Raw genomic sequence first — 23,470 nt, forward strand, 5'->3', positions numbered from 1 at the left:
ATGACAGTTCAGCGGATGCTTCTAAAAGTTCTTTTGATTGGGTAAGGCGTGACAGCCAATCAGCTGCTTTGTTATTTGCTACACGGAAGACTTCGCAAAATGGCGGACGAACTTCCAGAAGAGTTCGATGTAATCTTGCTAGGAACTGGTATGGTTTGTATTTATAAATACTGTAATGTTTTAAAATTTGATATGAAAAGAATCTTATAATTTTTTTGTCACTGATAATTATAACTGTGCTGCCAGTACAAGGACATTTGCAAGCAATGAAGCAAATTGCGCAGTGCAGTGAATGAGATTTTCCGATCACCATCACATCATCGATCGAATTTTAAAACATGCTCTAAAACACCACAACAATTGTAGCCTTAGACAATGTTAAAAGCTCTATGTGACTTGCATGACAGGAGCAGTACAAGCTACTAACAAAAATCACAAACGATAAAGTTCTACCCTCTTGGAAGAGGAGGTGGGGGGGGGGGGTGAGGGTGGGCACAAACTATATATGCTGTGTACAGATAAATGCAGCTGGATGGGGTCCTGGTTTTGACCTTAGAGGTCTGCAGTGGGGTCCCAATTTTTGGTCTTCATATAGCAGATGTTGTAGTATTTTAATTATGTAGAAAAACACCCTCTTCACTTCCAGTCTGAGGGTGGCAAATTTAAACTTTTTTTGGTCTGAGATGGGACAGGAGTTCCTTGATCCCAGGAGAGCACCCTCACCCAAACTTTTTCAAGAGGCCCCCCTCCCTCCTGTCCTGTACTGAAATGTGGGTCTAATTTATGTTTGTTTTGTTTTGTAATAAGGTTTCCCAGAATCTGTGGTAGCAGCTTCCCTATCAAGAGTTGGTCTTAAAGTTCTTCATTTGGACAGGTTAGTAAAAGGATACTGTAACAATCTTATTTCTCTAACTCCGGGCTGCAAATAACAGTCTGTCATGGGACATTGGCCAACCAAAATTTTCTAATGTCCGACGAAATCTCAAGTGTGATCCGACATGATGTCTGGACAATATTTTCTAGATCATAAATCATTTTCTGGCAACGACGAATAAAAATCTGTCCCACCACAATTTGTTTTCGTCCGACCAAGATGGACAAGGTATTGAAAAAAATATTTGCTAACTCATTTTCTAAAAAAGCCAAATTGCTTAAAAACATTTACAGACTGATGTTCTTATGGTACTGATGCCTAAGATATCTTTGTTTCAGGAATGATTATTATTCTGGCCAATGGGTAACTTTCACTTTTGACACTTTGTTGAAATGGATTGAATGTAATCAGGTGAGTGAGAAAGGCAACATCCAAATTCATTTAGACTTAAAGTTTAGTTAAAGCAAAGCTTTAGTTACAAACTAAATGAAATTTTTCCATTCATAAAAGTACAATTTTGAATCTAAAGTTACAAATTTATTTGAATCTAAAATGAGTCCATTTACCGTAAAAAACCAGCAGTTAAGCCACACTTTTTTTCCAAAAATCTTCGTTCGAAATCTGGGTGCGGCTTATCTGCTGGAACATTTGGAAAAGGTGCCGAAAATTTTCGTGAATTGACACTTTCATGGAAAAGTATACAAATTAATATAATTACCTAAAACTGTAAGGGAGTACTGGTCATTGCTTTTGCAAGTTTGAAAGCCCCTAAAAGCTGTTTGCAGTATCAACAATGGCCTATATTTTCATGAATGCAATAAATATTGATACACCATGAGCGAAAAAACAACAAGAGTATCGTGTGGTAGATATGGATCATGGCCCACTGTTTTTTCCCTGTTTATAAATTAAGCACTTTTACTTTCAAAAAACTTTTTCTTCAAAATTTGAGTTGCTAAATTCAGGGTGCAGCTTATCTGTGGGTGTTTATGGTACTTGTATTTTCTCTGACTATTAATGGAAGGCCAGGAGAGATGATTGTTGCTAGTTTTCCTGTCATGTACTCTAAACATTTTGCTTGCCATGTGCAAACACAACTTAGCTATCAACTATTGAAAAGAAAACATTCAAAATGGCACAAGAATATGTGAAAATTCTATAAAAGCAACTCAACAGAAATCTTTGATTGCAGGCTAAAGGTCTTAATGATGCAAAAGAACAACAGGATGGACCAGCAGAGTCTGGTACCCACAACAGTGAACCACCCAGCCTGGAGACTGGTACCTACTCAATTCCAGTTCCTGGTCATTCTAATGAGATCAGAAATGTTGTGGTTAAATCTTACTTTAGGTAAGTTTCAACTTGAAAATATCATTATGTTACATGCATCTACCAGCCCTTAATAAACAAAATTAATCTAATTTGTGACCTACATCCCACTTAGGTCCATGCAGCCAGTGCACTTAACTCTTTTTTGCAGCAGTGCTAATTCTTAGAAGCAGACACCCTTTGTCACACAGTCATTCCATTTTCCATCAAAGAGGTTTCTGAGATTCATGCCAAAGCATTCCATTACTGATGACCCAGACCCAGATCTTAATGTATTCAGTTGTATTAAAAGTAACTTGACACAACCAAATCAAAGTAGTATAAACTCCGTTTATTTAGCCCCCTGTACCCCATAGCATCATTGCACATTTTCTGCTTTTTCAGACATGTATAATCAATCAACTTTGTTTTACGAGGGTTGCATGTAACAGTCTTCGACTGACAAACCTGTGGCCCTCGGATTCCCGATCGAATTGGAATTTAGAAGTGTTGGTTTTTGTGGAGGGAGGAAAACCTGAGAACCCGGAGAAAAACCCTCGGAGCAAGGACGAGAACCAACAACAAACTCAACCCACATATGTTACCTGGCCGGAATCGAACCCGGACCACATTGGTGGGAGGCGAGCGCTCTCACCACTGTGCCATCCCTGCTCCCCCTCAACAGGATAGTAGTTTACTGAGTATCAGAGACCCCCAATGTATGCAAAGGGCTAGTGTTACGAAGCCCTCTGAACATCCTGCATACCTCAATTTGATCCAACCATGTTTACAGTCATTTATCCATTGACAACTTTCCCTCATTATTCTTTCAGTGAGAAACAACCACAAGAGTCTGTTGATTCTGAGCCAGTATCATCTGAAACTGCTGTTAGCCCCAGTGAAACTCAGAAACTGCCAGATTCAGGAGAAACTAATGAATCAGAATCATGTGATGAAAAGAATGACCTAGTAGAAGCTGGTACCTCAGAAGAACCAAACACTGAAGACAATTTAGCAGAAAGACCCTTGGTTGAGGTCGAGACAGCGGGCGTGTCTGACTTGAACCGTAGCGACAGCACTCTTCAATCAGAGGAGGAAAGTGAAAATGCTCCTAGTGAAGTCAAAAGTGCTGAAGAAGCATCAAATGGGGAAAATGAAGGAGAATTACCAACAGAGTCCGACTCTGGTAACTTACCAGAAGTTCCATTTGTGCCACCACCAAGACAGAGAAATGAGCAGAAACCAGCCATAGATGTGAACATGACATTTGATGATCTAAAGCCATACTGGAGAAGATTCAACATTGATATTTCTCCTAAACTTCTATTCTCCAGAGGCCCACTTGTGGAGGCATTGATTTCGGCAAATATCAGTCATTATGCAGAGTTCAAAGCCGTCACAAGGATCTTGACGTACATGGATGGTCGAGTGGAGGAGGTGCCTTGTTCGAGAGCTGATGTATTTAGTAGCAGTGCAATATCTGTTGTGGAGAAACGAATGCTGATGAAATATCTGACTTTTTGCCTTGATTTTGAGCAACAAAGAGACCAGTATGAAGGGTTTGAAGACAAACCTTACAGTGAATTTCTCCAGTCTCGTAGATTGACCCCCAACTTGCAGCATTTTATAATTCATGCCATAGCAATGGTCAAACCTGAAACTGTTACAGTGCAAGGACTAAAAGCCACACAAAGTTTCCTTCAATCCCTTGGACGTTATGGAAACACACCTTTCATTTGGCCTCTTTATGGTGCTGGCGAGCTACCACAAGCATTCTGCAGAATGTGTGCTGTATTTGGTGGTTTATACTGCCTCAGACGAGGGGCCTCCGCAATCACAGTCAGTGAAGCTAACCGCGAATGCACAGGCGTAATCTCGGAGAAGCAAGCACTGAAATGCAAATGGTTGATAACCGAGTTTTCCTATGTACCAGAAATGTTCAAAAAAGAATGCACACAGTTTGTTTCTCGAGCAATTTTCATAACATGTAGCTCTTTGAAGGCTTCTGATGAGGATCACATTACTGTTCTGTCAGTCCCACCATCTTCAGAAGGAGGGGAGCCAGTGAGAGTCATTGAATTAGGACCAACTGCAATGGCATGTCCTAAAGGTCTTTATGTCGTCCATTTAGTTAGCAAAGGTTTGTCGTCAGCCAAGGACGATTTGGAACCAACAGCAGACAAGCTGTTTCATTTTCCATCTGAAGGTGAGGTTTTAAATCACTTTTAGTTTAAATTTGAGGTATTACCACAGGCCAGGAAATTGTCAGTTAAAAATAAAATTATTGACAGTCATGGAAAAAGTCAGGAATGTTATTTTGACTCAGGGAAAATGGACATTTTGAAAAAGTCAAGGAAAATTGAAAAATAGTACAGCTTATAGTTATTTAACACCAATGATGGCTGGAAGAAACATAATTTTCAGGGCAATGCGATTTCAGTGAAGCTTTTTTTGGAAGCAGAGGATAGAGGCCACTACTATATATAAAAAATAATTTTGTATTTATTTGGTCAGGGGAATTTTTTTTTCAAAGAAAAGTCAAGGAATTTTGAAAACTGATGTTTGTGGCAGCCATGTTCAAGCATTGTCACATGTTTTTAGGCTACATCACTTGTCTCATTTTACCTTATTTTTTTACATAACTCTCTTTTTTATTCACTTGACAGGAAATGTTCAAAGCGACAAGCCCACAGTCCTGTGGTCGTTGTATTTCAACCAAGCGATCCCTGACTCCTCTTGTGTTGGTGACTTGCCATCAAATGTACATGTTATGTCACTTCCAGGAACATCCATAGGATTTGGTGAAGCTCTACAACAGGTACTGAATGGAAGCAAATATTGCTGTGGGGGTGTTACGGGGTGGTTTGTACTTCCCACTTCTTGTACTTTTTTCTTGCAGTTTCCGCACCTCTCTTAGTGGTTCCTGGCTATTACGAAATTTTGTAACATTTTCCTCAATTTCTCCCGGCTCCTGCCACCTTGGGAATACCGCTTTCCATGCTCTCTTCTCCTGCCTCCGGTATGGCTGTACCCCTCCCACCCCTATTCTCCCAAGCTTCAACCCCCCCCCCCCTGTCGCTCTCCACGTTGCTCTACATTGCTCCTTCCACCTAGCCTGAAAAGCAGGGAAGTTTTTTTGTCTTTCTTGTGAAAATTTGTCTGTGTTCACAGCCTTTCTCTGTTGTGAAAAATTAAAACTTGCAGTTAGACTTCCAGGCATGCACATTGCTTTTTCAGCAGTCGTGTTTTCATAGTCTAAAACACGTAAAATTTCAAAGTTACGACAATCGCTTAGTAGAGTTGATATTTCACAGTAAGTTAATTCTATCAATGGTTATTAAATTTTATTTCTGACAAAATCTATACTACTTATTAACCGAGAGTGAGGTCATTACAGGGGAATCTCAGACCGAGGCCTTGATGTATTGACCGAGCGACAGCGAGGTCAATACATCAAGGTCGAGGTCTGAGATTCCCCTGTAATGACCGAACGGATGAGGTTAATAAGTTATTTATTATATGGCCTTTAAGCACTATTCAAAAAAAAGAGTATAATCAAGGGAAAAACACTGGAGGTAAAACTCGCTCTCGCTCTCTGTGGCTCTCTTCGTCGCTAATACTAAAGAAGTATCGGTATGCTTATATTTTCTTTCAGTTATTGAAAAGATAGTTATATTTTGTCGGCATTTTTTCTTTTTGCCCCCTCGCTAGTAGCTTTTACTCACAACTCAAAAAACCGTCCAGCCGAAAAAAATTTTCATAATGCCCGGTCATTACATGAAAATAATGCCCGCTCAGCAGCCAATCAGAGCGCGCGTACTTTTGTAGCCATATAATAAATTTCATTAAACCACAGGCTAGGGAGGTTTTTGAAAAAATCTGCCCTGATGAAGAATTCCTGCAGCCAGTTCCCAACCCAGAGGATATTATATTAGACGACTTCCTACAAGATGGCAATCAGAATGCTGCACAACCAGACCTAGGTGGTGAAGCTGATGATGCTGATCCAGCCAGCGGAGAAGAAACTCCAGCTTTAGGAACAGAACAAGAACAAGCTGAGGGAAATGGTGGTAGTGTTAGTCAGCCAAATGTAGAAGAAAGTCCAGTCTTAGCGACAGAACAAGAACAATTTGTGGGTGAGAGTGGTGCTAGTAGTCAACCCAGTGAGGAAGAAAGTCCAGTCTTAGCAATGGAACAGGATCAAGCTAAGGGTGAAAGTGATGCTAGTAGTCAACAAAGTGGAGAAGAAAGTCAGTCAGGAACAGGCGGGGAGCCATCTGACTCTTAGCAGATGATTAGACATATAAGTGTCTTGACAAATGACAGCTTACTGCTGTCTGTAATGTTTGAGTGGTAGCAATACAGGGCTTTCAATAAAACTCAGCACACTGCCCGAGCTCTAGAACCCATTTGGAGCTGTGACATGGATTCTATTGTGAATCGCTGTCTAAAATTTATACAGTACCCTGTGAAAGGGAGATGTTTTCAGCTCGTTATATTGCTCTCTGACAGGGGCAGCGAAAAGGCAGCAACCTACTTCAAATCTTATTGAATGCCCTGGCAATTTCAGCAAAAATAGAGCTATTTCTGAAGTTTGTTGCTTAATAATGAATTATTAGATGACCAGCAACAAATGACAAGTACAAAGTCACAGGCAAAGTAATTTTATGATGCACCTAGAGAAGAAAGGAGGGTTGTAAATAAATTATTATCAAAAATACAGAATAATTTATGAAGATAAAGAAAAGGGGATTATAGGTAAATTTTCAAAAATGTAAGGTAAACAAATGCATATGATTTTAAGTGCATTCAGTAAAACCTTGATAGTACAGGCACAGTGGAGAACTCAGGAGGTTCTCGCTAACAGTGTCTACAATATAGTTAAAACTAAGAGGTCTACCAGTAATGTAAGAAAACTTGTATTAGCCTGCATTGCAGGTTTTAAAAAATTATAGAGGTGCAAGTGGTAAATGTGACGAAAATGCCCCCGGGGTTTACTCCCTATAATGGCCTATACAGGGAGGCTCTGCCTCAACGGGTTAACTTTTTCATGCCTCAGGTATATAAAAGGGTAGGGCTTTTACAAGTTTAGGTATGTGAAAAGGGTAGGGATGTCGGCTATTTAGGTATTTAAAAAAACCTTCATTTAAAATATTTTCAAACAAAACACACGTGATTTAAATTTATAAAATGATACAATATGTTGCCCTATTTCCGGACACTTTTTGCACTAACCGTAATATCTTACCTCAAAACAGCACTTACGAGGTGAAACTTACCCACAATGTAGCTTCCACTGCTGGTAAGTAGGTCGTGAAGTTTTATCTTCTAAATCGCTTTGGCTTCTTTGTAATCACGGAAAGAGTTGGTCAAATTCAGTGCCCTAATTCCGGACCAGTTGCCCTAATTTCGGACGATCGTTTAGAGGAAAATACTCCCTTTCTCTCGGAAATATTATTCCCGATCGTGGCAAAATATAAGTAATAAGGGCTAAATAAAGAATTATTCTTTTGAAAAATTGTCTTTCAGGCAAAATTTAAAGCAATGTTCAGTGAATGTTTCGGCCACTTGAAACGAAGTATGCCAAGGAAGATTAATCAATACCAAAACCGGTTTTGAAGCTTAAATACAGCACAGACAGTTACAAAAATGCTTGTTTTTCAAAACCTATTCCATAAAATTGTTTTCAAATAGGTAAACAAGTTTGCTGTAGATATGTGTCCGGAATTAGGCACACCTCACCAAAAATGCAACTTAACTCTTTGGTGACCGTGCTCGGAAATTAAGAGCGAAAACCGAAAATTTATTATATGCTGATAAACCTAGTCCTTTTACCTTTACCTTAATGTAAATATAAATATAATCTATCGCGCACTTTGCAAGAGCAGAGCGCTATTGAAACGATGTAAATTGACGCGCTGTAAAAATCGCATTTAAGAAGAAAAATTTTTTACCTACCTCCACGAAAACTTGATTTTTCCCGTCTAAACAGAGCGCAGCTCGGCCAAGAAATGAGCAAACGAAAGCAGACTAATCGCTAAGTCTTCTGAACGTTTTGTTTAAGTTAATTTTACTGTTACGACGATAAACAAAATTGTTAAGTCGAAGTGTCCGGAAATAGGGGTGTCCGGGAAATAGGGCAACATACTGTACAAAAAGAATGACAACACGACTTCCTGTTTTAGGTTTATGCCATGTCGTTTAGGTATGTGAAAGGGGTACCTTTTTCAGTAACTGAAAAAAGGTATACGAAAGGAGCCCTTTTTCTGTCAAAATGGTGTATAAAAGGGTAAGGGGTTTGGATCTCGGGGCGGACAAAATGCATCCAAAGGAGATAATCCCACTCACACAATACAGGTTAGTAGTAATGTACTACACTCTGAGGCAAATTTGCCTTAGAGATGTAGTACATCACTACTGCCCGCCGACTGGAACAAATATGGGGACAAAAATGGATTCAAATATTGAATCAAATATTGGAATCAAAATGAAATTCAAGCCATGGAAAATCAAAACTGAAATTCAAACCCTAGAAAAAAAAGCCTGTAAAACCAAGCCTGAAAAACCAACCTAGGTCAACCCTAGGATCAAAATAAAAAAATCTCTTATACTCTTTTTCAAAATTTTGATACAGTGCTTTTAAACAAGCCGAGTTTTTATCTGTTGTTATTATCATGGTAAATCTCTTGTACTGAATATCTTTGTGAATTATCTTCTAAAACGATTATGATTTTTGTTATTTTTGAATTCATTTTTTTCTTTTTCAAGGTTGGATAATACACTGTTTAAATCATTGTAAATGTTACATATTATTTACTTTTTCATTTTCTTCATTTAATAATTTTGTTAATGGCTTGCAATGTCCATCTTGTTTTAGTTTTTTTTCTAAATATACTAAAGTGTCTAGATTTTCATATACCCAATCTCCGAGTTTTGATAATTCTTTTAATGTTACGATATACTTCAGTGTGTTTATTGCGTCATCAGACATATTTTTGAATGTATCTGCTTTGAAACATATTTTCTTTAAATTTTCCATGTTTATTTTCATGTTGGTCATTTATCTATATATATAGTGTATGTTTTTATTTTTATGCGTTTTTTCATGAATCTCTTATACTCTTTTTTAAAAATCTTGCATCTTAGTGCTTTAACCGACAGTTATGTAAATTTTTAATTTATATATTTTTGTGATTCGTTATTTTTTTATATATTTATGACTTTTTTAAAATTATGGTGATTAATATTTTATAGTTCAAGGTTAAACATCTGCATTATTGTCATGGTTTCATAATATTTGTTCAATACAATAGATTCGAATGTTCTATTTTTATATTAACTAACCAATCATATTACAATAAACTTTTATACAAACTTTTATATAAACGTTTGTCATAAAATAAACTTTTATTCTCAGAATTATTCAAGATGCCAAAAATGGTAATAATTTCGATACCCGTGTTTCTAATCTCATTTGCTTATCATAAAAATAAAAATAGGTCTAATAAAAATGCTGATTAAAACGCACTATTAAAAGTTATATAAAATTATAATGTTTTATTATTATATAGAAAAGTTATGTTAGATAAATTTAATTATACTGAAATGTGGGATCTGATGACAACAAATCGTATGAGCGTTGAAAAATGGAATGAATTAGAACGTGAAATGAATAAAACATATAAAAAAAAACTGAATAATAACCTTTACCATATCAATAAAATAATTGATAAATTAAGCACTGATAATAAAATTTTGATTAGTGATAATCAAAGGGAAAAAATAAATAAAATCTATCAATTAATTTTTGTAAATCGTAGTTTTATAAATAAATTTATAACAAAAGACAGAAATATGAAAAAAGAAAGACAAAGACTTATAAGTGTTCGTTATTTGTTAAAGAGGATATTTCAACATCTAAATATACCAAGTGATTATATTAAAGTTAGTAAACAACAAAAAACACAAGAATTTAATCAAAGATACTGGTCTGATATTTTATTTGTGTTAGGTGAACAAATATATGATATTACTGCCAACTAAATTCTTGTTTTTATATTTTGATTGATATATAAATATATTTAATATATATTTATATATTAAATCCTTCATAGAAATCCAGTTTTAAATTCATTAGCTATTTCTTTTTATTAGTTTTCTTTACTTGACGGTTTTTTGTCCCAAGGCCAACTTTTCTTTTACCAGCTATCATAGCTTGAACAGCTGTAGTGCGTTTAAATATGTTGTAAATCCTTGATTGGTATCCAACTATTAAATTCATCACTATAACCTTTCCACTTCACTAAAGCTTGTTTCTTCTTATAGTTCCGCCGAATTACTTTATCAATACGAAATACTTCTTGTTTTGCTTTCAATAGTTCGGACTCGTAAAAGCTACCTTGTATTTCTTCATTATTCAAATCTTTTAATTTATAAGTTATTGATTAGTGTATTATCTTTCAACGATAATATCTCTTCTGACCAATTAGGATATAGCCTTTTCGAACACCTTCGTTTTTTTAGATTTCGGACCTTTCACCAACCTTAATTGGTTTCTATAATGGCTCCATATCACCGTATAGGTAAATATACTTTTATTCTTTTCCTTTGAAGCTTTTTGTTTATGTTTTTTATTATTTTTTTTTACCAGTATGGGTAGCTTTCAAGATACTTGTGTTACCTTAATAGTACTTTTGTACATTTTATTTTTCAAAGTTCTATTAAATCTCTCAATAACAACAGCTTTACCTTCATTAAAAGTGGAATACATCTTAATATCATTTTTCTTTAGCCATTCCTTGAATGTTTTGTTATAAAATTCAGATCCCTGATCGACCCAGAGAAATTCAGGTTTACGTTTGTCATTAATGACAATATTGTTGAATGCGTTAGTTATTGATGTACCTTTCTTATCTTTCAATTGTATAGCCCAAGCGAATTTACTGAATACGTCAATTATAGTCAATAGATATTTATAACCTTTATTCCATTTTGAAAGTTTATCCATAAAAACTAAATCAGCAGACCATATGTCGTCAATTCCATTTGATATTACTCTTCTATTTTAAATTTTCGTCTATTGGTTTATTAACTCATCGGCTAATTTTGAGACCAATCATTTTTACTCAACGCCGTTTTCCGTTTTTTGGCTTCTTTTTTTATACCCAATCCGATTTTTCTTTTACTAGCGATTAAAGCTTGTACCCCTGTTGTTCCCCACGGACGGTCTTTAAATGGTATTTTTGATATTCTCTTAAGCATAAGATCATCTGCCTTATTTTATCAGCTAGTGATTTTAATTACTTAGTAATATCATCTGTTGACATATCTATCAAGATTTTTATTGGATTTTTATATTTAGGATCTTAGAAGCTAATCTTTCTTCTAATTTAGTACCAGGTCCACAATAATTTACTTTTTTCCTTAGGTTTCTCATATTAATTCTCCAAGTTTTGATAGGTGTTTTTGAATATCAATGCCTCCACCTTTAACGTTTACTCTTATTCTTCCTGCATATATGGCAACTGATTTTCCTAAGCCGACCATTTTAGCTTTTACCTTTTTAGAGTTTAATATTTTTTTTTTTTACACGATAGACAATACGATTGCACATTATATATATTATTAGATATTTAATCGCAATAATGATTTATCCATTTTCCATTTTTATACTCACTGAAATTGCATTTTGGGTCGAGATTTTCATTTTTATATGCACCAGCAGGCTTCCAAAAATTAGATGTCTGAATCCCGCTTTTTTTATTAAATATACCTTTAGCAAAGTCACCGCGCCAATATTTTTTAAATAGATCTTTATCACCTCCGGTAACTGCCATGATAGCCGATGCTAAGTCTTGAGCCTGTTGGAAACCGGGAACCTTTTGACCGACCTTTTTGTTAATCGTTTCACCAACTCCTCGCCCCTTTTTCTCACTCACAAAACGAGTTTTAGTGATACCACAAGAAGCGCATTTCGATTTGAGCATTAAACGATTGTTTTTTGTTCTCACATATTTTTCAGAACTAGGAACTGAATTAGTTTGTATTTTTTCACGTACACAATACGATTTAGTCATTTATATATATGAGTTATATATTTCTGAAATAATGTTGAATGAATTTCTCATTCTTCATTTGTCATATATGTCAAACACTTCCAATAAATTATAATACGAATTCCCCTTATTCATTTCGTTGAGAAAGTATAGACAAAAGTATCCGCAGGTGGTAGTCTTTATCTCTGATCTATTGTTTTGATGTAACAATGTTAAATTCTTCTTTTTTCGTGATCTACTATGGCTTGAAATGGGGGCATACCAAAACTATCAAAATAATTGATTGCCTTATCTTTGACATACGTAGCAACCCAATGACTACCACTCAGATATGAGGTTGAGATTGTAAATGAATATTCTAATTTGTATTATGTGGCACAGTCTCGTCTCTCATTAGTACATCTTTTATCGGTATATTCAAATATAAACACCAGTTTATTAAATCAAAATACTCATTGTATATTCTTATGGAATGTTGCTTTTACTTTTTTTCGGTTTTAAGATCTTTTTTTTGGAAGCACCAATCCACCTGTTCTAAGAAATTATCATATTCATCCCAAGAACCAATGAATGGTGGCGGTGTGTAAGCTAATACATCTTTCTTACTTGGTAGTCTAATATTTCCACCATCCTTCTTTGAAGTTTATCAGTTGTTATTTTTAGTTGTTGACTCTGATTTTTTTCGTTTTCGGAGCACTAATTCCAATCATTGGAAAACCAATTCGCGGTGCCCCATGACCAAGCCTAATGACCTTTCGAATTTTGTCTTCGAGATTTTAAATCAGATCCAACACCTAACTTCTTAGCCTTATTCAATTTATTGATTTGTCGTTGAGTTAGCATTAAACTTCATTGCCAGTCATATTGAATTGCTTAAGCGAATAGTGATCTCACTTTTATTTCTATAAGCAGTCAAAAGCTTCCTTCGCTGTCCTTCTGACAGATTCACTTATAGAGTGATAAGTTTATTATTTATATATTTATTTTATATTTTTTTATAAAAGTATACAAAATAGAATGTTTATACATAATATTCAATTGATTGATTTATACAATAACCAGCTCATTCCCCACCTGTCAATGACGATTGTCTCATCATAAAGAACGATGGCATGGACGTTGAAGGACTATCTCCCGCACTATTAGCTTTAGTTTATATCTGAAGATCAACTGCTTTGGGTCTCTAGTTACTCGCTCTGCTTGATATGATAAATCAAAAAAGATAATAGGATAGAGAGAGTTGTAATTTGCCAATTGAGTTGTGTACCGCTGTTGTAATCATTCTTTCTCATACCATAAGACATTAAATCATTGAATATCCTAACTTTGGACTCACTATCATATTCGGTCTCAGGATAAAACACTCCGTTGCCGTATTCCAATCGACATGTTGTCAAATAACTACCATTCCCACGGTCAAGATTGATATTGTAGGTATCAAATTCATAGGGATTTTCATCTGCATTTTTGATTTAGCTCGTTTAGATATACAAAGATAGCCTTAACATTATCAATACTGGATGAGATCTGGAAGAATCCACTGCTATTCGTTGGTGCGGAAACCTCATACACGCGCATATACGTCAAGTGTTCTTTACCAAGAAGGAACTAACAAACTTATCATATAGGCTTCCTTTGGAGTAATGGGACCCATAGAGGATCTATAGGACCACTCGTCCATCACTACATCATTGGCCTTTTTAAGTAATTCGGCTCATTTTAACTGTTATGAATGGAGTCACGGAGTAACATCGCCCTTCCAGCTCTCAAAGAAATTACGAAGAGTTACAACATGACATTGAGACCTGTCGTCAAAAGTCGTCTAGCCTCAAAGCCTTATTTTGATTAGCATTGCTATCCTATGGTCGGTATCTAGATACCAAAGACTATTTTTTCTACTGAACGACTAAAATCGTCACTATATTGAGGAGATTCTTAACGAAAGTAACTTTAGGAATTATGGTTCATAAACGATTTTTCCTCTGATTTAATCATCATATGGGCAATCAATGAATGTGCTCCATTAATAACTGTGATACGATTAGCCGCCGTGGTTGCTCCATCAGCTAACATTTGCACCTGAAATTGCACCTCGAAATACGCATTATACCAATCGTAGAATGAACTTCTATCGTTAATCGTGAACTTATAGCCGTTTTTAAGTTGGTGCTGACCGTTAGCTGGAACTCGAATAACATCATCGAGTTGAAATCGAACCAACTCATATCTCTTAAGTATTCACTTTTCTGAAAGACATTATATTATTATTTATATAATTTTGCAATTATGTACCAATTTTTTTAATCATTTTATTCTTTTACACCTGATCCTGATATTAATCTATTGATGATCATATCAGTACTTTCATTTTTTTGTTGGTGTCTGACAGGTGAGGTATTTACTTTCTGTAAGATTGGGGATAGTGCCTTTAGCCCTGCATTTCCCTTCCTCATATTCCTAAGCCTTTCCATTATAAGGTCTCCGGCTTTTTCTGATGCCTTTTTACCCAGTTTATCACCTGCATGAGAAATACCTGATTTTATCGCCTTCTTACCTAAGGGCTTGACAATTTTTTTAACAACAGACGACATAACACTCTTCATCGGTTTGAAAATGTTATCAACGATAATCCCTGACCCTTTGTGCTTATATACAAATTTACCAAATTTTGGATGGTAAAACCTCTTGAATTCATATGTTTCATTATATACTATTATGTTATATTATTCTATCCTTTTCAAAATTAATGAAAAAGACGTATCCGCTCCATTCAGGTTAATTAACCGTCTCTTCCCATCTGTGATGTATATTCGAATGCTACTTATCTGTTGCTTATTAACCGGGTTATATGTGACCCTAAGAGGCTCGATTGTAAACGAATAACTCGGCTGTAGTACGCTGGTCGAAAAAGTATAAATGATATCCGACTCTTCGCCATCGACTAAAGAAGTATTGACTAGATCGCAATGTACATTTAATATATCGGTATCTTGGCTTAGATTTGGGACTCTTGGACCAATATTAACCGCATCCTTTAATACCTTTTTATCAAACCCTATAAGGTCGTTGAAATTGCTATGCGTCAAATCAAGTTGATAATTTTGAGATAAAGTGATTGTGACTCGGAATGTTGTTGAATCAAAATCAATAGAGATGGGATATATAGGGTTATCATCATCCCCCGTCTTAGTAATCTCTTTAATATATTCATCAAATTCAGAATAATTCCAAACACCTGCAGGGAAAGTTATTCTTCAAATTTATTCCCATTATCTGAACTATATTTAATCAGCTGATTACCATATGAGGGATTTACATTAAACCATGTAAATGACATGTTAATAATACGATTGAGACCTATCATATATTGGTAATTGCTATCCAATGTTATAGGCCTGTTGAATTTAGTTGTAAAATTTTGAGGAGTGTTATTCCCTTGATTTTTAACACTATATGATGATAATACTAACTCACGATCCATATATATAATACAGTTACATAAATTAGACTTTAAAGTACAGATTATATATCTTTTATATTGTTGTTTATTTATAGTAGACCTTTTTAAAAGTGTGTCTAATATAGCGACTCCCATATTTCGCATTTTAACTGATGTGTTTCCTGCGTTTATTGAACCGATGATCAATTCCAATTTTTTGAGAAGCTGTTTTACATCGTTAAAAAATATAACATTTCCACCTTTCTGATTTTTTCGAATACCAGAACCTTTTATCGTTTTGGCTTTACTTTCGTAATGATTTATGTAGTCATTTAATGCAACTCTTGCATTGCTTATTCTCTTATTTTTAATCTGTCTTTCCGCTTCAGATATAGTTCCCCTATTATATTCTTTAGTAACATTCGCCTTGAAACCTTTCAATTGTCTCCGTTTATATTTGGCTTTCTCTAAAATCTTATTAAGATAGTTCTTGGTTTTCTTTGGTGTCATTTCAGGCTGATCTAATTTCATTTGCACTACATCATAATCGTCGATACCAACGTCTTCTAGTATTTCACTTACTTCATCATCAGCATCTAAAGCATAATCAATTTCATCCTCATCGTATTCAGGAGGTAATTCATCTTCATATTCAGGAAAATATTGGGGATCAACATAAATCTCCTTATTTCCTTCTAAAAGATCTTTTAAAGATTCTTCATATGTTGGTGGTTTCGGTACAATCTGTTTTTCATTTTGTGGCATTACAGGCTCATCAAATAAATTATCTACGTCCATATCCTCAAAAGGATCAACTTCAGGATAGTAATCTGGAGCTTCCATTTCACCTCTCATCCCCTTTTTGACACGATTTTTAGGTACTTTTGCTATCTGCAAATTACTTTAATTACATCATCTAATTTACTTGTCACTGTTTGAATACCCTCGAAAATGACTCTTGGCTTGTCTGCTGACCGATATTATTTTTGTGATTGCATTTTTAACATAATTGATTTTATCGCCCAAATCAGATTTACTCTTTGCAAGCTCTTTCCATCTAAGTAAACTCATTTTATTTTATATTATTACGTTACATAAAAAATGAAATTGAATATAAAAATCAACATTTAACATAGCGTTTAACACCTTGATGTACACCGTGTTGAACACCATGTTGAACTGAAAATAATATACCCATATAATATAATGAGAATACCGAATATGACACTAAAGACGATATGGCCTCAAACTTTAGACAACTATACGATTTCATGCCAAATCAATGTTTAGAATTTGATTTCTTCTCCCTGGGTGGGGGTAAAACCAACCTATTGATTGTATACCGCTTTTTTATGATAAAATATATCTTTATGGGAAAAATCTTCAGCAATCGAAATATCAACATCTTTCAATACCTTTGAACCCATTAGTCAGAGGCTGGTTATTCTGTATTGAAGCAAGTAATGATAAAATAATACCGCTTGATAAAATATCAGATGAAGGCCAAAAACTAGTCATCTTTGACGATTATCTAATAGGGATCAAAAATATAGGAAATACGTTAATATTTTAAAAAGAAATAATCATAAAGGTAGATAGTTTTTATATTGATGTTAGGTATATGGAATTAGAGTAAAAAGTTATGTGTTTTTGAGAAAAGGTGTTAGTTAGGAAAAAGATGTAGAAGAGGCTGTTAGGTAGGGAAGATAGAGGTTAGCATAAGAAAAGAAATGAAAGTGAGAAGAATAGGGAATTTCTTCTAAGTAGGTGAAGAAGTTTGTGTAGATAGAGAACCATAGTTTAGATTTGAAAAGAGTTGGAAGGTATGAAAAAGAGTAAGAGGGAAAAGTGAAGAGGTAAAGAACCCAAATAAATGTATTCAAATCCAAAAGAATGAATATGTAGTTGATAGAGGAAAAGGGGTTTGCGGCAGGGTTATCCGTTAAAATAGAGAAAAAAGGGGCAATAAACAAAATTGACTAACATCGAAAAGCCATGGATTAAGGAAGAAAAGACCAACACGATTGGGCGCCACTATTGCCCGGCCCCTGCATCAAGTATTGCTACAGGAGGTTAGTTTCAATACTAGCGCTCAGGCTGGATGCTCATCAAAATCTCGAAATAGCCAGCTCCAGCCCGAGACGTGACTCCGTAGCGAAAAAGAGGCGAGAAAGACCACGAAAGATGATTTGGCAAACCACACAATCGATATAGGCTAACCGGAAAAAAAAAATAATTTCTCTACCTTTGTTTACAACAGGAATAGCGCCGGCGATATATCAACACTTTTAAATTCGATCCTTGTCACTAGTCATTGTCCCTATTACATACGTTCCCGTGCCGATGATATCCGTCGGCGAGTAAAAAGAACAGTAGAACACAACCGCCACCTTAACCGCCACAGCATGGCCAGCATCCTTTACCTCTATCAATAGTTGATCGCATAAATGGCAAAGAAAAAAAAAGTGAAAACAAGGCATTATATATATAACACACATAACTCACGGACAGCTTGGCAGTAAATTAAATAAATTTTTGAGTAAACTTTTATAAACTTGTGTAAACTTTTATGTAAACTTTTGAGTAAACTTTTTGAGTAAAATTTTTGAAATATGATTGGTCAATAGAAATCACGTCATTAAAAACATTTACTCATTAATCATTTATAACTTAGCTAAAACCGTAAATGAATAATTATTATTTAATGTTGATCCTTACGAGGCCTTCCCCGTCGTCGTTTCTGTCTCAGGTATACATTTAAGATTAGAATTAAGAAGCATTAATAATACAAATATTAAGGATGCTAATAAATACATAAAGAAGCAACACGAGCAATAAAAGGTTATATTAATGTTACAGTAAATATAAAGAAAAATAACTAAACGCACTAAAAAAACACTAAGGAAATAATATATAGTATATAATAAATGGGACGAAAAAAAAAACGAAAGAAGAAGACAGAAAACGCAAAGGAAAGCAGAAGGCTAACAAAAGGAAGTAGTGCATCAAGACTACACGCTCGCTGGAAAGCACCTCACAGAGGAAAGAAGATATAAAAACTTCACAAGGCTTGAAGACCAATACAACATAAACCAGTGAAAACAATAAAGAATATATATAATATAATTAGCACATAAGAATTATCTTTGCCTAGGTGACAAAAATATATGGTTAAAATCTCAAAAATAAATATAAAAGGACTAAAGAAATGGTAATAAAGACAAAAAAATGACACAAAAAAATATCTCAACCAAATAAATGGACGAATCTGATCTCAACAATCTATCTAAAACCGACCTTATAAAACTCATTTTATCACTAAAAGCCGAACCAAAAGCACACGAGCACAAAAAGGTCGAGCCGAAAGCACACGAGACCCAGAAGCCGAATCAAAGCCCCACCCCCTCGCGTAAAATACCAAAAAAGAAGACATACCAATCTCATCAAATACTCCTAAACCAATAACAAAAACCCATAATACTTTAAACAACTATCAAAAAGTTACCTGAGGGATGCAAAGGCACTAGGCTAAATGGAAGATCTTGTAAAAAACTCAACAAGGAAAAAAGTAATCAATAAAACAAAAATATAAGAACGATAAGACCTTAAACAGGACACTCAATGAATTACATGAATTTTTGATTCAACATCCAATGACCAACCCTACAAAATAAGGATCGAACACGAAAAAACAAAAAATAGTGTAAAATGTTAGAAATAAAGAAAAGGCAGTAAAAGGTAATAGAAGAAAATATAAGATCACCTAAAAAAATAAAAGTTTCTAATAAACATCAGATATAATACGTTGGATATAAAGAAATAATAACCATCCGGCAGGAAGGTCGGTTAAAAATGTGAAGGAACACAAAAAAAAAAATAGCCCGCCCAATAACAGCACTCCAGAAAACACCAAAACAGCTAAGGGAGGGTAAGCGAAGTAAGAGAAGCGAAAAAAGAAAGAAAGAAGCGAAAATAAAAGTGAGATAAAAACACCAAAAGTAGAAAAAAAATAAAGACAGCCAGTAGCACTCCACTTTGTAAAAAAGCTAGAGGGAAAGATAAAGTGCAAAAATTTTTTCAAACAGATGGTAAAGTAGCGGTAGCTTACCTGTAAACTGAATCGTGTTATGGTAAAAGTTTTTTAAAAACAAAAGAAACGATCGAAAAAAGATAGTGATAGTTAGAGTGAGCAAAAAATCACAAACAACTAAAACCAAAAACGAAAAAAAGAAAAGAAATACAAGGGAGGAAATTGCATCAAAAAGAGCGAAAACCATGCCGAAAATAAAACATCCCAAAAAAGATATGCTACTCATGTAAAACGTATAATGAAAAATTTTTTTCGATCTACACAAAACACTGGAACACATGAAGTTATTTAGCTACTGCCATGATCAATGGTATGAATCAACTCAATGAATAATAGTTTTTGTAACGGAATCCTCAATATAAATATAAAGGATATACATTTTGGCTCATAATAGCAAAGGGTGACAGTCATATACTAAAAGGTGCGTTGATAACAGTTTTAAGCCTATATTACAATGGAGAAAAATCATGATGATGGAGATACCACAGTTAAGAATCAAAAAATCGACAGTTTGAATTTTACCAACAACCCCTACACGTCCAATGGCAGACGAGTTGAAAAAAGGTACCACACAACAAAAATCAAAAACGGTATATGCCCTAAGAAGCAACGGTAAATCAAATGAAAACACAAGAAAGACAGAAATTCTACAATGGTATGACGACGTGTAATGAAAATATTTTCGATTCAAAAAAGAACTATTGAATACTGTAGGTCAGAGTGGAATATAAGAAGATGTATTTAAAACAGGCAAGATCAGAATAAGAAAATATGATCCACTAAAATACATCAAATCTGTGTTTGTATGGCAATTACAGGAGTAATTATAGCCTAAAAATACATAGCTGTGGTTGATAAGTTGTTCAAACAGAAAAAATAGTAAAGTAAGTATGCTTGGGATACAAAGTAAGAAAATAAATTATTCACCTTAGAAGGTGGCGAAAAAGTACAAACAAATAAAAGTAGATGATGTGAATCACAAATACTTTTATAATTCAAGTTTTTCTGAGTTGTCAGATTGTTACAAGCCTGATGAATCAAAAAAGAATCAACGAAGCGTAAAACAAGCAAAAAATAACAAAATAACAACTGCTGGTTACAATCTTATTGAGAGTGGGAATGCAAGTTGAAAAATGACAAAAGTTTTCAAAAATATTATAAAAATGATTGGAATAGAGAAGTGGTTGGGCCATAAACCCAAGAGATGCATTCTTCGGAGGTAGAACTAATAGCACAAAGCTACTTTATAAATTCAAAGATGATGAATACGGAAAATACGTAGATTTTTGCTCCTATATCCCACTTCCAGTTCTATAAAAAATCCCCATTGGACACCTATAAAAACACAGACGATAAAAAATGGTATGGACTAATAAAATTAATTACCACCAAAAGGTTATATCATCCTTTTTACCAGTGAAAATCAAGTGAAAAAGTGAAAAGCTAAGTTCCCTTTGTTGTGCAAAAAAAGCAACAAGAAAGAGCCAATAGTGAAATGAACGAGATTTATTGGTCATGGACAACAGATGAGGTCAATAAGGCCATTGAAAAAGGTATAAAATATAAAAAATAGAGGTTTGGATTTGAGAAGTATGATGACTATTCAAAGGATATATAAAAAAATATGAAGCTAAAATTGACAACAAAATACATTTTAAAAATGAAAAGAAAATGATCAGAAATAAAGTCAAAACAAATTTAGAATTAATTAGGTAAATTAAATAAAATTCAGTTTACGAGCATGAAAATTTTAACTATTTGGGTAATTGGAAGAGAACAAATGAATAATTAAATATGTAATGATATAAATAAAGTAGTTTCGACGATACATTGATAATTAAAGAATAAATGAAGAAATGGTACAATGAGTTACACTTATAAGGATAGTTTGTTGATAATTCCTATAATACAAATATATAGTAGAGTTTACGACTAGCAGTGGAGGTAATGCTTTATGAAAAATTAGATATTTAAATGAGCAAGTATTATATTTTGATACGATAGCATGTGTATATTGAAACCCAGAATGGTAAGACAATAGAAACAGGCGATATGCTAGGCAATTTAACAGATGAGTTAGAGGGTGAAGTATAAATAATACATTCGTTTTGGAGGTCCAAAGAATTACAGTTTCACATATGGAAATAATAAACAGAAATGTGTTATTAAAGGTTTCAGGTTAAACCATAAAATTCCCAGATACTGAATCACGCAAATATGATTAAAATTAAAGAACGAAATCAAAGAACTCACATTAGTAAATGAAAATAAATACCAGACAGAATAAACAAATTGTAAACAAATATGAAGAAAAAGTATACAAATTTGATATGACAAACGAGTCATTAAGCACAATCAGATGACTGTATAAATACAATACCATATGGATATTAATTTGACCTAGGGTTTGAGCAGAGCGAGCGATTTGATTTTTAAACCCACTAAGATCCAAGAGTTTTCAATTAAACTATAAGAGCATTTGATTTTAAATATTGTCAAAAATAATCTGCTTTGCTTGGTTTACATATTTTCATTTTTAATACAAAAATATTCTACTTAAAAAATTAAAAACTTAAGTTAATATATAGTTGGATAAAGATGGAGCGAGGCTTGATCCTTTTAAAATTTTAGGTAAAACGGATGATCTGCCAAAAAAGCTATCGCGTATTGCCAGCACTGTATTCAAGATTTAATTTCCAGATTAGAATTCAGGCCAGTAAAAAAATAAAAAAGATTATAAGAATGTTTTCAGGCTTGGTTTTACAGGCTTGGTTTTCTAGGGTTTGAATTTCAGTTTTTGATTCTAATATTTGATTCCAATATTTGAATCCATTTTTGTCCCATATTTTGTATCCAGCACTGGAAGTAGTGATGTACTACATCTCTAAGGCAAATTTGCCTCAGAGTGTAGTACATTACTACTCAGGTTAAAAAACTTTCTCCCTGTATTTGTTATCTGTTGCACCTGTTAGGAAGGCTAAATACCGTAGAATTCCGGTTATATAGCCCTGGGCTTATACAACTTCGTAAGGGGTTTTGGGTGGGCTTATCAGCGGAGGGGCTTATATCTGGGAGGGCTTATAAGCGGAATAAAAAAAAAACGTTTCGAAACGAGCCACGGGAGTGTTGATCGAAATACGTTTTTAAGGTTAAAAACACATAATAAAGCAACATTTAGCCCTGTTCAGTACCGTCATTCAGCAGAGGGGGGCTTATATCCGGGGGGGCTTATAACCGGATGTATTTTTTTTGTTTTAAGGTAGATGGGCCTATAACCGGGGGGGCTTATAACCGGAATTTTACGGTATGTGGGTTTTTGGTGTGCAGAGACCAAGAGCACTGACCATAACCATTTATTATAAAGTATCCGCGTGAGTGGGGTAACAAAAATGCTTATGCTGATGATCGTAAAATTTTATATTAAAATATGAATGATATACCATGTAAGATTGTTGTCGTTGTTGTTGTGGTTCTGCATTAACCGAGAAACATTGGTCGGTGCATTAGTAAGGCATTGAAAAATGTTTTATGCAAGGAAGATGAATTCATGGACCACCAAAGAAAATTAGAAACGCCAAACGCAGGCGGGAGGTGTGCCATGTTAGTAATGATAATTGCATAATATTTGTGTAATTTTGGTCAAAGATAGTAAAAAGTTGGCTTTCCATGTCAAAGGGATATTCAAGGGTGTCGACGTGAAGAAG

The 23,470-nt window shown here is 34.5% G+C and overlaps 1 protein-coding gene across 2 annotated transcripts; it reads left to right on the forward strand.

The window, feature by feature from the left end:
* The first annotated feature begins 66 nt into the window (after positions 1–66).
* On the forward strand, positions 67–23,213 carry LOC144654692 (rab proteins geranylgeranyltransferase component A 1-like). Of its 2 annotated transcripts, XR_013570971.1 has the most exons (8): positions 67–148; positions 808–874; positions 1,213–1,285; positions 2,067–2,224; positions 3,016–4,388; positions 4,849–5,000; positions 6,039–8,539; positions 22,693–23,213. XR_013570971.1 is itself a non-coding variant. In XM_078514903.1 (7 exons), exons 1-7 carry the CDS (start codon positions 100–102, stop codon positions 6,468–6,470), a joined length of 2,304 nt encoding a protein of 767 aa, XP_078371029.1. In that variant the 5' UTR covers positions 67–99; the 3' UTR covers positions 6,471–8,543. The 2 variants fall into 2 exon arrangements, 1 of the variants encoding a protein (XP_078371029.1); XM_078514903.1 differs by lacking the exon at positions 22,693–23,213 and having other exon boundaries at positions 6,039–8,543.
* The last annotated feature ends 257 nt before the right edge of the window (positions 23,214–23,470 follow it).

This window comes from Oculina patagonica, chromosome 5, assembly GCF_052425735.1.
Source record: "Oculina patagonica isolate OP01 chromosome 5, crgOcupat, whole genome shotgun sequence".
Lineage (NCBI taxonomy): Eukaryota > Metazoa > Cnidaria > Anthozoa > Scleractinia > Oculinidae > Oculina > Oculina patagonica.